General features: G+C 36.6%; 1 protein-coding gene across 10 annotated transcripts in view; it reads right to left on the bottom strand.

The window, feature by feature from the left end:
• RyR (Ryanodine receptor) overlaps positions 1-14,209 on the bottom strand; it is a 112,760-nt gene that overhangs the window by 16,256 nt on the left and 82,295 nt on the right. For 8 of the 10 annotated variants that reach the window (XM_053764718.1, XM_053764720.1, XM_053764714.1 and 5 more), the window contains 13 exons: positions 13,519-13,631; positions 12,089-12,182; positions 11,106-11,234; positions 10,320-10,463; positions 8,842-9,021; positions 8,061-8,181; positions 7,176-7,286; positions 6,578-6,705; positions 5,702-5,832; positions 5,124-5,284; positions 3,992-4,193; positions 3,128-3,289; positions 2,187-2,343 (listed from right to left, as the gene is read on the bottom strand). In XM_053764718.1, the coding sequence (XP_053620693.1) occupies positions 2,187-2,343; positions 3,128-3,289; positions 3,992-4,193; positions 5,124-5,284; positions 5,702-5,832; positions 6,578-6,705; positions 7,176-7,286; positions 8,061-8,181; positions 8,842-9,021; positions 10,320-10,463; positions 11,106-11,234; positions 12,089-12,182; positions 13,519-13,631 (1,833 nt within the window). Of the gene's footprint in view, positions 1-2,186; positions 2,344-3,127; positions 3,290-3,991; positions 4,194-5,123; positions 5,285-5,701; positions 5,833-6,577; positions 6,706-7,175; positions 7,287-8,060; positions 8,182-8,841; positions 9,022-10,319; positions 10,464-11,105; positions 11,235-12,088; positions 12,183-12,621; positions 12,732-13,518; positions 13,632-14,209 lie in introns of all 10 variants that reach the window. The other 2 variants (XM_053764723.1, XM_053764722.1) reach the window with 1 other exon arrangement.

The raw sequence follows: 14,209 nt of genomic DNA, 5'->3' as shown, positions 1-14,209 counted from the left end.
GTAGATTCCAGACTACGGAATTATATTCCAGCACGCTACGGACGGACCACAGACCATTTAACCTTAAGACCGCGCTTAGATACATTTTAGTATGAAAACGCAATCGCTAAATTGTGGTGGAGTGCGGGGGAAGGTAGCTTAGCTCTAATTGGAGCGTTCAAAAATACCTCAAAATTGACAAGGTTTTGACAACTTACTAGTGTTGGGCAACACAATGACTTCAATCGAGAATTTCTAAGGCCAGACACACGTATCCCATATTAGTGAGAAAAAAAATCTTGTCTCGAAAAGGGTACTGGAGGTATCGGGAAATATATATCTGTATGACTAACAATACAATGTTGCAACAGAAAAATAATATAAAGAAAGACAATATATTATTTATTTGATCTTTATTACTATAGTAAATATTGTTGAGATAAATTATATAACAAATTGTTTTGTTTAGACATTCTCAAAAAGCATTGACGTTAGGCCGTCGTCGGTCACTAAAAAAAGAATCGAATCTTCAAAATTTAATTTATTTTTTATTATTCATAAAAAAATATTGCCTACTTCGAGTTCAAATTATGTTTTGTCCCTATAGCACTTTACAATATTTGACATTGACAGAAAGAGACAAAACATATTTTAACTAAAAGTAGGCATTATTTTTGATGAATTATACTTTTTCATATTTAACTAGTTTCGACTACGTTTCACTATGACTCCAAGTAAATCTTTTCACGTCCTTTTCGAATAATCGCATAGTCTCTAGGGAAAACCATGCCTCATACTTTATAAAGCGTCATTGACTATCAGTATCACAAACTTTTCGGGATAAAAGTACTCTATAAAAGATAAAAATACAAGGTATCAGCTACCTCAACAAAACCAAATTTGTTAAAAAAATGCCCACCCGTTTGAACGTGAAGACGTAATGAAGTAACAAACGTAATCACAAGCAAACACATCTTTCTCAATAGGCTATTATCTAAGGTCAAGGAATTAAAAAAATATATATAAACAAGGCGTTACATACCCGCACACTAGCGCCATCATCATCGATTATCATCAGTTCATCGATCGATTATCGTATCTTATATGTTCCGTCACTACCTTACACGTGGCAAGGCAGAACGAGATAATTATATGTTTGTGCCATATTGATTTAAGTGCGAAAGAAAGAGCTAGATATATTTTGTTCTTATATCTTTACGAAGGTCAGATTATGTTATTAGCTTTACTAAACTTCGTAGCAGTAGCTACGGAGCTACAGATTCGTAGCAAGAAAAGACAAGCGTAGCAAGACGACATACATAAATTCGTTTAGTGTATTCACATATTCTAGATTCACATCTGGGGTAAAGTTGAAGTTTTGGAAGAAAATAAATCTTTATCCACAGTCGGCAATTGTACTAATTGAAAAGGGACGCGCAGGTGAAAATCTAGTAAAAAAACATATTTTGTGAATATTTCAAGGTTAGATCTAGAGTCCTTTTGTTCTTATATTTTTACATATATTTTGTTCTTATTATTGTTTCCAAAACAACATGGTTTGGAAAATTATCAAATTAATTTAAAATAAAAAAATAATGACTTGTTGGTGAAAAGTGATTGCATCTTTTGTTAGACTGGACGTTGAGCTACACTTTCCACACCAATTCACAGCACAATACGGCATCATTGTTTTGATATTGTTTCTATTTACGAGCAAACTGGCACAGCCTTCGCTTCGATGCTCGCCGGCGGTATAACCAAAGAAAAGGGGCGGGGCCCGATCTTATGTAGTGTCACGACATAAGCTTGCAGGTGATGCGCGGTCTTAAGGTTAAATGGTCTGTGGGACGGACATAGGTATCATACAAGGTCATATAATACCTAAATATATTCCGTGGCGTCTTAGAGCTTGTTCCCATTGCTCAGTCGTGCTTAATTGCTACAGTACGTTATAGCTCCGTTGTCTATAGGGTTTGACATTGACGTGCGTTGACGTACGTCGAAACTTCATACAATTTCTATGTTCTTCCGCGTCGATCCGTCGACGGGTGTCAACATGACGAAGGACGTCAACATGAGCACATACTTTCTTCACAAACATGATTCGTCGATTAAGAGCACTGTCCCGGATAGACAGAGGCGCGGGTTCAATTCCCGCTCATTATTGTTTTCAAAAATTATTCGCGATGAAGTTCAGTAACACGTACCTTGATCTGCGGCTTCTCCCACTGCTCGATGTTGGACTCCTTGATCTCGAAGTAGACGCGCTCGATGCGCTTGGCGCCGCCCATGATCTCGATGCGGCCCAGGAACGGCTCGAAGTAGTTCAGCACCGACCCCGCCGTCTCCAGGAACCGGGCCAGTCTGTGCTCAGTTTATACAATTTAATACTCAATACTTTATTTGCATCCTTAATACTAATAATGTATACTATGATTATAAAGAGATTAGTGTTTGTGAGCTTGTATGTTTGAGGCGGGTAATCTACGAAACTACCGAAGCGATTTCAAAAATTCTTTCACCATTAGAAAGGCACATTATCTAAGATTGCAATAGGCTATATTTTAACTAAAAATTCCCACGAGAGCGAAGCCCCGGGCAACATCTATTTTTATAATAATTTTAATAATAGATTAGTAAGTTTATATTACAATAGTTTTACACTCCCGCCGAGACCTGCTCATGGGCATACCGTTTCAATTGTATATCCGAGAGCGGGTTTTGGCGGGAGACCTGTATAACGTCAAAACTCTCCATAGGGTATCTACGTTTTTAATCTATATCCTTACGCACGTTAACGTAGATCTCTTTGGAAAGTTAGAACAAAATTTACATATATGAAAGAACAAGCGGTATTTACTAATCAACGCCCAGCCTAATCCATAGAAGCTACAAACGCGAAATTTGGGTAGTAGCTTTAGGTTATTACGTAGTGCTCAAATAAGAAAGGAATTTTCAAAATTCGACGCCTATAGGGTAAAATTGGGGGTAAAGTTTGTATGAAAAATAACGAAAATCTTTATTTCAGGATTTTTTAAAATTTTACTTTTAGGGTAGTAAAATGAGGATGAAATGAAATAACGAATAATCCCATTAAAAATTTGGTCAAGTAAAGATACGAGTAGACAGATGAGCGGTAAAGTGTTACCTGGGCTCGTTGGGCATGTGCTCGGAGAGGTTGGTGAGCAGCACGGCGAGGTTGAAGCCGATCTCCTTGGCGGGCTCGTGGAAGCGCTCGCAGAACCCCACGTAGTCCAGCTTGCCGTCGTGGTTCGTCTCGCAGCACGCCAGCAGGAACTCTATTTCTTCCCTGGATAATATTGTTTGTTTGTTTGCGATACGTTTTATTTATTTATTTATTTTCTTAAGCATCTAATTTACAAAAGTTTATACTATATACATGATATCTATTATTTTTATATATCAAACCTTAAGTGAACGTAAGTATATAATAAACTGTATATTTTACGTGACGAAAGACTTTATAATGACGTAAGGAATATAAATGATAGCTCACACGTCTGTTAAGGCGTTTAAGAATTATGCTTGAAAGAAATTCACATGCATACTAACGCACAAACATGAACTCTAAACAACAAATACTGCTAAAATAAAAATATGATTTTGATCGTGTCTGCAAAACGTTAGCTTAAAGTTGCGGCGAAGGCATCGCTCCTGGAGTTTGACAACTGTGAAGTGACTGAAAGTGAGTGGGGCCAAGCGAGGAAGCTGTCCGATATGCGAGTACTCAATTATATGACTATACGTAATATGTCTGTTCTGCTGTTCCATCAGGTTCCTAAAGTTCTTATTTAAATCGTAAATAGCGAAGACACGATCGATTTGAAAATTGACGATTGAAATTGAGATATTATTATTATATTTTGTATGTAATGTCACCCATTTATAATTCTTCTTATTTTTTATTATTATTTTGATTTAAATTTAATTTGATAAATATAGGATATATATATATATATATTGAGAAGAAGAAGAAGAATATTATACTCACGGAGTGTAACTCTTCTGCTGCTCCATCTTGTCCTTGAAGTCCTTGGGCAGCACCCAGCCGTCGCTGTTCGCGTCAATCTCCTGGAAACTAGCGCTGGACGTGAGGTCTTTCAGCTTCAAGAACATATCGAAGTATTTCAGGATTAGTTCTACGTTCGACGCAGATTCCACTAGAGTGTCCACCATCTGCTTGCCGATCGTGCCTGCAAGAGGAAATATTGTTTGTTTGTAATATAGTTCTTCTATATACAAAGAACAAATGGTAAAAGTATGTATATACTATAAAAAGGCCACAATTAGCTACCACCAATACCGTATGGTAGACTTATTTAATAACATATAATATTTGACGACCTCGGTGGCGCAGTGGTAAAGTTCTTGCCACTGAACCGAGAGATCCCGGGTTCGATGCCCGGTAGGGTCATGATGGAAAATGATCTTTTTCTGATTGGCCCGGGTCTTGGATGTTTATCTATATATGTATTTGTTATAAAATATAGTATCGTTGAGTCAGTATCCCATAACACAAGTCTCGAACTTACTTTGGGGCTAGCTTAATATGTGTGGTTTGTCCTCATTTATTTATTTATAAAAAAAAAACAATATTTATTTAATAGCATACAAAACAGTTTGCAATCTTAGAAACTACATAAAACCTAGGTTAAGGCGTTGATCTAAATTGTAATCTATATTCTAAATAGTTTAACAGTGGATAGTTTAACATTCACTATAGAATAATATCACCACGGCAGTCGTAAGGTATAATCCACACTTTAAATTCAAATCATTTATTCAGACATTAGATCTTCACAGGCAAGTTTTCACGACAAATTATATATTACTAGCTTTTGCCTGCGGCTTCGCCCGCGTAAGTTTTCCGGGGTGAAAGGTCTTCATGCTTCAAACTACATGTATGCAAAATTTAATGAAGATCGGTTGAGTAGATAGAGCGTGAAGACACACGAACAAACTTACTTTCGCATTTATAATATTAGTTAGGATATACTAATTTCTCAAAAAGCTTCGCTTCCGTGGGAATTTTGAGATAAAACATAGTCTATAGCAATCTTGGATAATGTACTTTTTGAATGGTGAAAGAATTTTTAAAATCGGTTCCCACGTCAAATACTCACCGTTGACCACGTTACCCTCCAACATGGACAGCATCATAGTAATCATGTCTTTCTGCAAATTCAGCAGCTCCTTGAGCAAGTCCACTTGGGACGAATGCTTCGACAACTTGTCCTGCATGTGCGAGAACAGGAACAGGAACCCGCCCACAGCGTCCCACAATCTGGAATGACGAGGGCAGGGGGTTGGGTAGTGTGTATGAGATTACTTGCCACTAGATGTCGCTAGGTAGTCGTAAAAGTCGATTAAAATCTGACACCATTGCTAACGAAAAAACGAAACGATAAGAAAGTAAGGAAGTGTGTGTGTGTGTGTGTGTGTGTGTGTGTGTGTGTGTGTGTGTGTGTGTGTGTGTGTGTGTGTGTGTGTATAATGACATTTTATTTTACTTCATAAAAAAATACATTCTTAGACGAATATTTTATTCTATGCTTTAAAGCATAAAATCTAATTTTAAGCGGCTTACATCCGATCATAATGTCAAACTTAGGAGCATGAGAAATGAAGTGAACTCGGTCATAAAGTTTGGTATTAATCGTATGCTGTAAAGCTGGTTTAAACTAGTTTTCGTTATGATCACCTGGAATGCGCCAAAGCCTGTTGGTTCTGAGTACAGGGGCCCTGGATGACCTCAGTGAGGGTGTTGAACACCTGGGACGCTACTTCTATGGCCTTGAAGAAGTTCGCTTTGCCCGCGGGGTCGATCAGCTCCTGGAAGGAAAGTATATTTGATTAGAGGTCTCTCCCGGCGTTGTTCGGGTAAAACCATAATAAAAAAGTTGCCTATGTTACTCCAGAAGGTTTCGTTAATCTCTGTGACAAATTTCATCAAAATCGGCCCAGTTGTTTTTTAGTTTATCCATTACAAACAAAAATACAAATCTTTTATCTTTATATAATATTAGTATTATTGATTTTTGCAAGAAGTTAGGGGAGATCTATGCCCAGCATTGGGTCACAACTACAGACTTAGAAAAAAGAAACAAGTTTCGTCAAAAACGACATTTTTGACGTAAACTTTTGCTGTAGTCAGAGATTGTTATTGCATTCAATGCGCGACATAATCATGTCCGTGCAGTAAACCGTTGAGAAGTTCTCTCATCGGGAGCTGATCTAGGGTGCACCACCAGGTCATGTTTATCGTAATAAAGCATTGTCATCAAAACAAAACGTGTGTACAAAATTTCAGCTCAATCGGTTGAAGATATCAGCTTCAAACTTGTCTTGCAAGTTTCCGCCCGAACATACATACTTACACACATTGAAGAGAATTAATACATATTGAAAACATTATCTCTCTGACGACAACGAAAGTTTGGGTCAAAAATTAAATTTTTGTGAAAAAACTTATTATTATTACTTAATTACATAACAAAGAGTACACACACTGAGATAGAAAGAGAAGAGAAACATAGGAAGAAAGAAGTTAGAAATATATGAAGATCTGAAGCCTCACCTTGCTGGAGTAATGCCAGTAGAAGTCCATGATGGACTCCTGGAGTCTCAACAGATAATCCACGGTGCATATGACGACGTTTACCGTCGTAGTGTTGCCAGCTTGAGTTCTTAAATAATTCTGCCATTCTGTAAACCAAAATAAATATAAATATATATCTATATCTATACTATTATTATAGAGGTAAGAGTTTGTATGTTTGAGGCGGGTGATCTCCGAAACTACCGAACCGATTTCAAAAATTCTTTCACCATTAGAAAGGTACATTATCCAAGATTGCTATAGGCTATATTTTATGTCAAATTTCCCACGGGAGCGAAGCCCTGGGCAACATCTAGTTGTTCAATATAAATATATATTGTAAATATTGTACACTTGTTTTGGTTATAAGAATGGCCAGATGGTGCATTCAAGAACGGCTACCGACGAGGGAACTTATCAACGGTTCACTGCTCGGACATGATTTTTACATTTTTTCTACTATGTAAACCATTTTACCCTATATTTTTATAATTAAACCAGAGGACTTTTTAGGGGTCCGCTGCACCCCAAAAAAAACCAGACTCTTTGTTAAAAAGAGAGGCAACGAGAATCTCACCCAAGTTGTGTCCCTCGCAGGTGAGTTGTATGAATCTGAACAGAGCGCACGTGAACTCTGCATCGTGCATATTCTTCTCGCCGGCCGCGCCCTCTAGACCCACGCCCAGACCTAGAAATATAAATACTCACATTATTTAAATGTATTTACATTACATATATTGTATCAATCGTAGACAGAGAAAGATATACCTACGTCAACTACACTTTATATACGTCTTTGGCTAAAATTTAAATTCCTTCATTGTCTTTCTTTAATGCTGAGTCAGGACCTTTTTTCCGTCTTTTGTACTTGGTACTTTTATTGTCGTCAAGTAATCTACGATATCACTATAGCGTATCGTCTGGCACTTTTTTGTCAATCATACCATGTATTGTGTTTAGTTACGTGTATAAAACTGGTGGTGAATAAAATCTTTCTATTTATCTTGATCCCGTCATAACTTCCATTTGGCTCATACAAAAAACAGAAAGTATTAAAACTTCGCCCGCGCGTACTTTCACCTCTCATTATAGGCATTTGGGGGTTCATTTTTGAAAATGCCAGTAGCCTATGCACGAAGAGGGGTCGTTAACTACATGCATACCAAATTTCACCAAAATCGATCCAGCGGAACATACGGACAGACTTTCGCAATGATACTATTAGTATGTATCCAACACAAGAAAAAATGATTGACCCTGACATCTTTTGTCTCACATCATCATTTTGTATGAGATTGGCTGGCTTGGACCGGTAAGTTGTATGGAAATCTTCTATCTCAGTTGGTTACCGTGGTCCACATAGTGTGATAAGGGTAGGCCGATGTTGCTGGACATAGGATATCATTTACATAAATTTATTTATTAGTCGCCACGATAAGAAGTTAAAAATAAAGCTATTCACCTTCTGCCTTTGTGTTCCTCTCAAACGCGTCTAGATCCAGTACGGAACAAGAGTTCATGAGTCCAGCGATGGACGTGAAGAAGCCCACGTCTTTCTTGTCCTTCAGGTGGTTAAGCATACCCTGAAAATAAACCGTTAAACGATACAATTCAATATTGTCTTATTGCTTTTGCGCGTATTTTTCTTTATCCTACTAATACTATAAATGCAAAAGTTTGTGAGGATGTATGTGTGTATGTTTGTTACTGGACAGATTGCTATGAAATTTGGTGCACGGGTAGAATAATAACCTGGTATAAAAAACACTTAGGGTACTTTTTATACCTAAATTCCCACATTCCCAAGTAAAGTATATAAGAAACACAAGATTACATTATGAAACTAGCTGTACCCCAGGGCTTCGCTCCCGTGGGAATTTTGGGATCCGAACTGGTTACGAACAAGAAGAGTATTATTCTTGTTCGTAACCAGTTTGCATGCTTCTATCTTATTTGGTTACAGATGATAGTTTCGACGACGAAGTCTTCGACAGAGTTGAGAAAAACAATGTGTCTTTTTACAAAAATGTATTTTTTCTCAACTATATTTTATGTATATTTCATGAAATACATTGATGTAAAAAAATATTTATAGTTTTCGATTTTTTTTAACTTTGTAATGTCAGTTTGGATTAGTTATATTTGTCATTTTTACTTTCGCTCGAGGAGAGACTAAAGAAGTTTAATTGTCAGAACTTCTAAAAGTAGCCGTGCGTTCAAAAAAATTAAAACGAGAGTCTCACCATCTGGATGCCGATGTTGCCGCCCCTCAATATAGAAATGCCGAGCTGCAGCGTCTTCATGACCATCTCACTGGGCACGCCCTTGGACGCGGATATGTGGAGCAGCACCATTTCAGCCACGCCGCGGTCCGCGAGCCGAGCTTGGTGGAACAGCAGCTTTTGTTTCTCCATTTCTTGTTCCTATAACATTTTAAACAATTTCATTTAATTTTCGGGATCCTACAGCGAAATAAGGGATGGTTGTTGAAAATCTTTATTGTTATTTTGTAAAAATTTGATGTTGTTTATTTAGTTTTAAATTTCAATTCATAGATGGCGATATCCGAAATTGAAACGCGCTATGGTTTGGCTTTCACAGTAAATAATTGTGTGTTTGTAAAGACAAACACACAATTATTTACTGTACACACAATGAAAGCATTGTGACGCCATCTCGCAACCGTATTTGACATTATAATGAATTGTATAGTATATATTTTATTATAAAAAAAATTATATAATAGAAGCCTACTTGCAGTTGGTCGCTACGTCGACCTTTATTGCTTAACCGGAGGAAATATGGCGACAGTCGCAAAGGACCGTACAGCCGAAACACCTCGGCTTTGGGCATTACTCGTAAAAATTGCCAAAACGGTATATTGCTCGAGATAACTGAAGGACCTATTGAGAGAAGCGGCCTGTTCCATAGTATGTTTTTATAATATGGCTACATCGATTTGTCGTGTCGAGATACCTTTATCGTGAAGACAAATGACTTTATTTTATCGATAGGTGATCCCATGTTAGGGAAAACAATATATTTCTCTTCGTCGACAAATTTTGTCTTCTCTATCGATAAATTTATCGATTTGTCGCATGCTAGCTCTGCTGGTGCCGCCGGGCGGTGCAGAGTGCACACTGAAGATGTCCTATAACCTCGCACTCGATTCAGAATTCGGAATCGAGTGCGGTTTCTGCATACATACGTTGCATTATTAAATCTATGCTAATAACAAGACAAGACTTTTGAACTGTTGAAGATCAACATTTATATACACAATGCTTTGTATTTTTCTACCATTTAAGTCAATAACTTTTAGGATAGGTACCTAAAAAGAATATGGTTGCGTAGTATAAAAGAATTAATAAAGTGAACACGTTCTAACTTCGCCTTACAGTTTTTTATAAAGAAAAATATAATTATATTTCTTTTTAATGTAGTAAAAAAAATTATAAAAAAGAATTCAAATATATAATTTTTTGTGACGACTCACCATAAAAGTTTCCATAGTTTTCTGCTTGTAACAATAAGTCACGTAAAAATTAGAACACAACTTTGACTAATTATTGATAATCTAAAAACCAATAACATCTCTATCTCACTCTGTTTTTAGTAAGGTAGGGGAATACTTCTCCTTATTCTTTTTTTTTTAATCCATGAAGAAATTTAGTGGACATTCTTATATTAGGAAAAGCGAAAAAGTTAAGGATAAACTCACGTGTATACTAGTGCTGCCCTCATCCTCCCCACCTTCCCCTCCCCCTTCACCGCCGCCCTCTTCTTCTTCACCACCGCCTTCCTCTTCTTCCTCGCCGCAAGATTTTGCTATTATGTGCGCGTACGACATATACAGCGGATCTTCCTGTTGAGTTTAATTACGTGTAAAATAATTTCGCTGATAAAATAATATGAGAAAAACAATAGGGCCGCCATCACATTTTTATTGATTTCTTTTATAAATAAAAGAACGAGAACTTAAACAAATCGATATAAAGTATGTTACGCTAGATAAATGATTTTATTGCAAAGTATAGTTTAATGGACACAGTTGCCACAATTTATGTCTGTGACATAGTAGACAAACTCCAGCAGTGCCGCTTGAGCTGGTACGGCCACGTCTTGCGTAGACCGGCAAATTACGTAGAGAACAAATGTCTGGCTATGCCGCTCCCGTCTGGCCCTGGCAGAAAGGACAAACCCAAGAAATGCTGGCTTGATGCCGCAAGCATGATATGCGTGCCAATTATCTGACAACTAGGGATGCCGACGACGTGCGAAGTGGAGACGAAAAAGTAGGAAAGCGGACTCTGGGCTCTGACGCTCAATGGCTGAGGAAGGAATCGTATTATCGATCGCTCAAATGAGAGAGAGAGAGAGAGAGAGAGCTTAGTGACGTCACAGCTACTAATGAAACCAGGAATTCTATTTAGGCTAATTTCTGAATAAATGATTTGATTTTAATTTTGGAAGATCAGAGATCTATATATAAAGCAATGACACTTACCTGTAATGCTCCGGACCGCTCCGTCATGGCCCCTCGGCAAAATGTTGTCACCAGTTGTGTGAGAGGGTCAGGTTTCCCTTCTTCTTCCACCACATCACTCTTTTTCAACTCCGCGTCTTCGAACGATTGCTGGAAACGCATTCATATCTTTACGTAAACATATATAGCTCAACATTTAACACTTGAATCACTCGAATGTCGGGGCGCGAATCAGGAGAGGGTAGAAGTTAGGCAGGCGACCGGTCGTAAAATCACAGCCAAATCGTATTCGAGTCGTCACAGCAGAAAATACAACGCTCAGATGAAATAGATATTCTTAAGATCAAGCAATTAGGCGCGGCTAATCGTAAAATTACGTTTTTTACGCGGGCCTCGAATCGTCATAGCCGAGAATGAAATGTTCAGATCAAGTAAAGTACCTGTAAATTTGACTTCCACAAAGCAATACTAATTTATTGACAAGTTTGTATAAAAGTATAGGTAGACTTAAAATGGAAATCATATTATTGTAATTTAAAATAACATATAGAAAAATTTGCTAATATTTTTCACTAAAATTTCATTGTAAATATGTCAAACTTAAGTCAATAGTGATTGATATAATAGAAGAATCATAATATGGCAAAGAAATTTGTGAATACAGAATATGAGTTGACCGACAACGTAAGAAATAAAAAAAATAAAGTTTATCAATTAATAGTGACCATTTTATTTAATGCTAGCTTCCGCCCGCGGCTTTGCTTTCGTATATTTCCCACGGTTATATTAGCAGTTAATATTCCGGGATGAAAGGTACGCAAAATTTTAAGAAGATTGGTTGAGTAGATAAAGCGTGAAGTGGTCACGAATAAAATTACTTTCGCATTTGTAATATTAGTTGGGATTGCAATAGCAACACGTGTAGTTTGTTTATGAGTACCTCTTCTACTCTTTATTAGACGGTTACTTCTTTATAATTTTGGGAGTAAAATTTAAAAGCTTACCGTCAAATCTTCTATCATGACCTCTTGCCCAATATTTTCTTCTTCAAGCCACAACTCGTAATACGTTCTTGAAAATATATTGCATGCTCGATGCCTGTTCAAAAAATGTTGAAAAATATTAAGTGAAATAAATGAAAAATTTTTTCAAGTATATCTCTATAAATATATAAAATATAAATAACTTCTTGTATAACACAAAATATATTATTTAATATGAAATCTTGTAAATTCGTTTTATTTACGCTCAGTCGCAAAATGTCTCCTAGACGTAAAATATCTACCTATTTCAGTTTCATACTCTGCTAAGAGACTGTTTACCTACTCTAATGTGTAACTTAAATATTTTTTTTATTTTATCTCAAAATTTTAATTAATCTCGAAATTTTACAAATGTGCCTTGGTACTAAGCATATTGTGGCACATTACTGTAAATGTCTCAGTCAGTCATCACGCATACTTGTTTATCAAACGTCAGTTGAGTTGAATTCCCAGATTTCCCGAAAGTCCCACACAGGACACGAGCTATACATTACCTGCTCATCTTGTAAAGGTGTACGGATCTGAGACAAGCGATAGCGGCTCTCTTGCGTGCGGCGCAGAGAACTCGCTTCCAGTTATTGGACCGCTGTTTGGGCTTCGTCGCCTTTTAGTCCAAGCGGCATGCGTTAACGTTAATACAGAGAGTACATTGAGAAATCACACTCACAACTCAGTAAACATTTTGCCATCAGTTGCGCATCTTTTTGTAATACTTGCCATAGAAAAGTTTTAGCGTACTTGAAGCTAAAATATATTTTGTCTCGTTCTGTCAATGTCAAATATTGTAAAGTGAGATAGTGACAAAACATACTTTATATGTTTTTAACTTTTTTGTTAATGAGAGGGTTCGGGAGTGTCTCGTATTTCGTTTCCATTATTAACATGCTTGTATCATAATGCAATTTTATGTAGCTAGTTTTATAAGTTAGTTTCATACTGCACAATGTAGTTTGGAACTTAGAAATGTCGGATCTATCTGAATCTGATGTGTGATACACCAATGTTGGGCAAACACATTCATTCTAAAATGGTTAAAAATCTATCCAGAGAATGAAGGAAGAGACGACAAAGAGACTCAACAAGTGCCTATTATCAAGTTAGTAGCACACTTGATAATCAACGCTATGTCATTTGACATACACGACGCAAAATCGCTAAGAGTTGGGTAGTGAAAGATCATCATCGGTTAGATGCCTGAAGATATTTTCATTCAGTGTTAGTGTGCACAATAATGAACCCTATATCAAACGATTAAGACACAAAACTGCGTAGATTTTAGCAATTGATGCTGAAGCAGATCATCGCCAGTTTTGACACGTCGTTCTAAACGTTAATAGCACACACGACAATCAACTCTATTTCTAACACACACGACAAAAAATCGCTTAGACCTTGGCAGAGAATGAAGGGGTAGATGTCTGAAGCAAGCTATGACAGCTCTCTTCCTCTGAATGGAGACGACGGATCGGTATACGTTCTTACTCATTTGTTGCGGGTGGTCGATCTGGTATTTGTATAAATAAATAAACATGCAGGGCGTTACAAAATATGTAGACATGAAGTGGTAAGATACATTATCTTGAGTTTTCTTCGAAGTTTCAAGTTAATATTAACATTTCTCATTAAAAAAAACGGTTTCCAAAAATTTTTAATAAAGAGTCAAATTTAACAAAAAATATCTTTAAACCAACACTTTAATTTCTACGTCAATATGTCCAACTATTGCAAAATTTTTAAGTTGTGCAATAAAGTTTGAATAAAATTAGTTCTTTCTTTATTTTTTAATAATCTACTAATTGTACATTCATTTCCAAGTGAAACATAACAGGTTCCCAAAATATCTTACGTAGAGGCTTTGACAACGTGTGATAAGGAATAAATACCAATTTAAAAATCATGTGTGCAGCACTTGACTTATGATGTGCCAAAGACAAATTTTCTGCTCTTGAAAATTAAATTTATATATAAATTTGATTATAAAGATATTTGATCTAAAGAAATCCTCATTGGAAATTTTCTGAACATTCGAAATTTTTCCTAAAAACATATCTCCGAATTTTATAAGAAATATGTTGAAAATTT

Source organism: Plodia interpunctella, chromosome 26 (genome assembly GCF_027563975.2).
Source record: "Plodia interpunctella isolate USDA-ARS_2022_Savannah chromosome 26, ilPloInte3.2, whole genome shotgun sequence".
Lineage (NCBI taxonomy): Eukaryota > Metazoa > Arthropoda > Insecta > Lepidoptera > Pyralidae > Plodia > Plodia interpunctella.
This window is presented reverse-complemented; position numbering and strand designations above follow the sequence as displayed.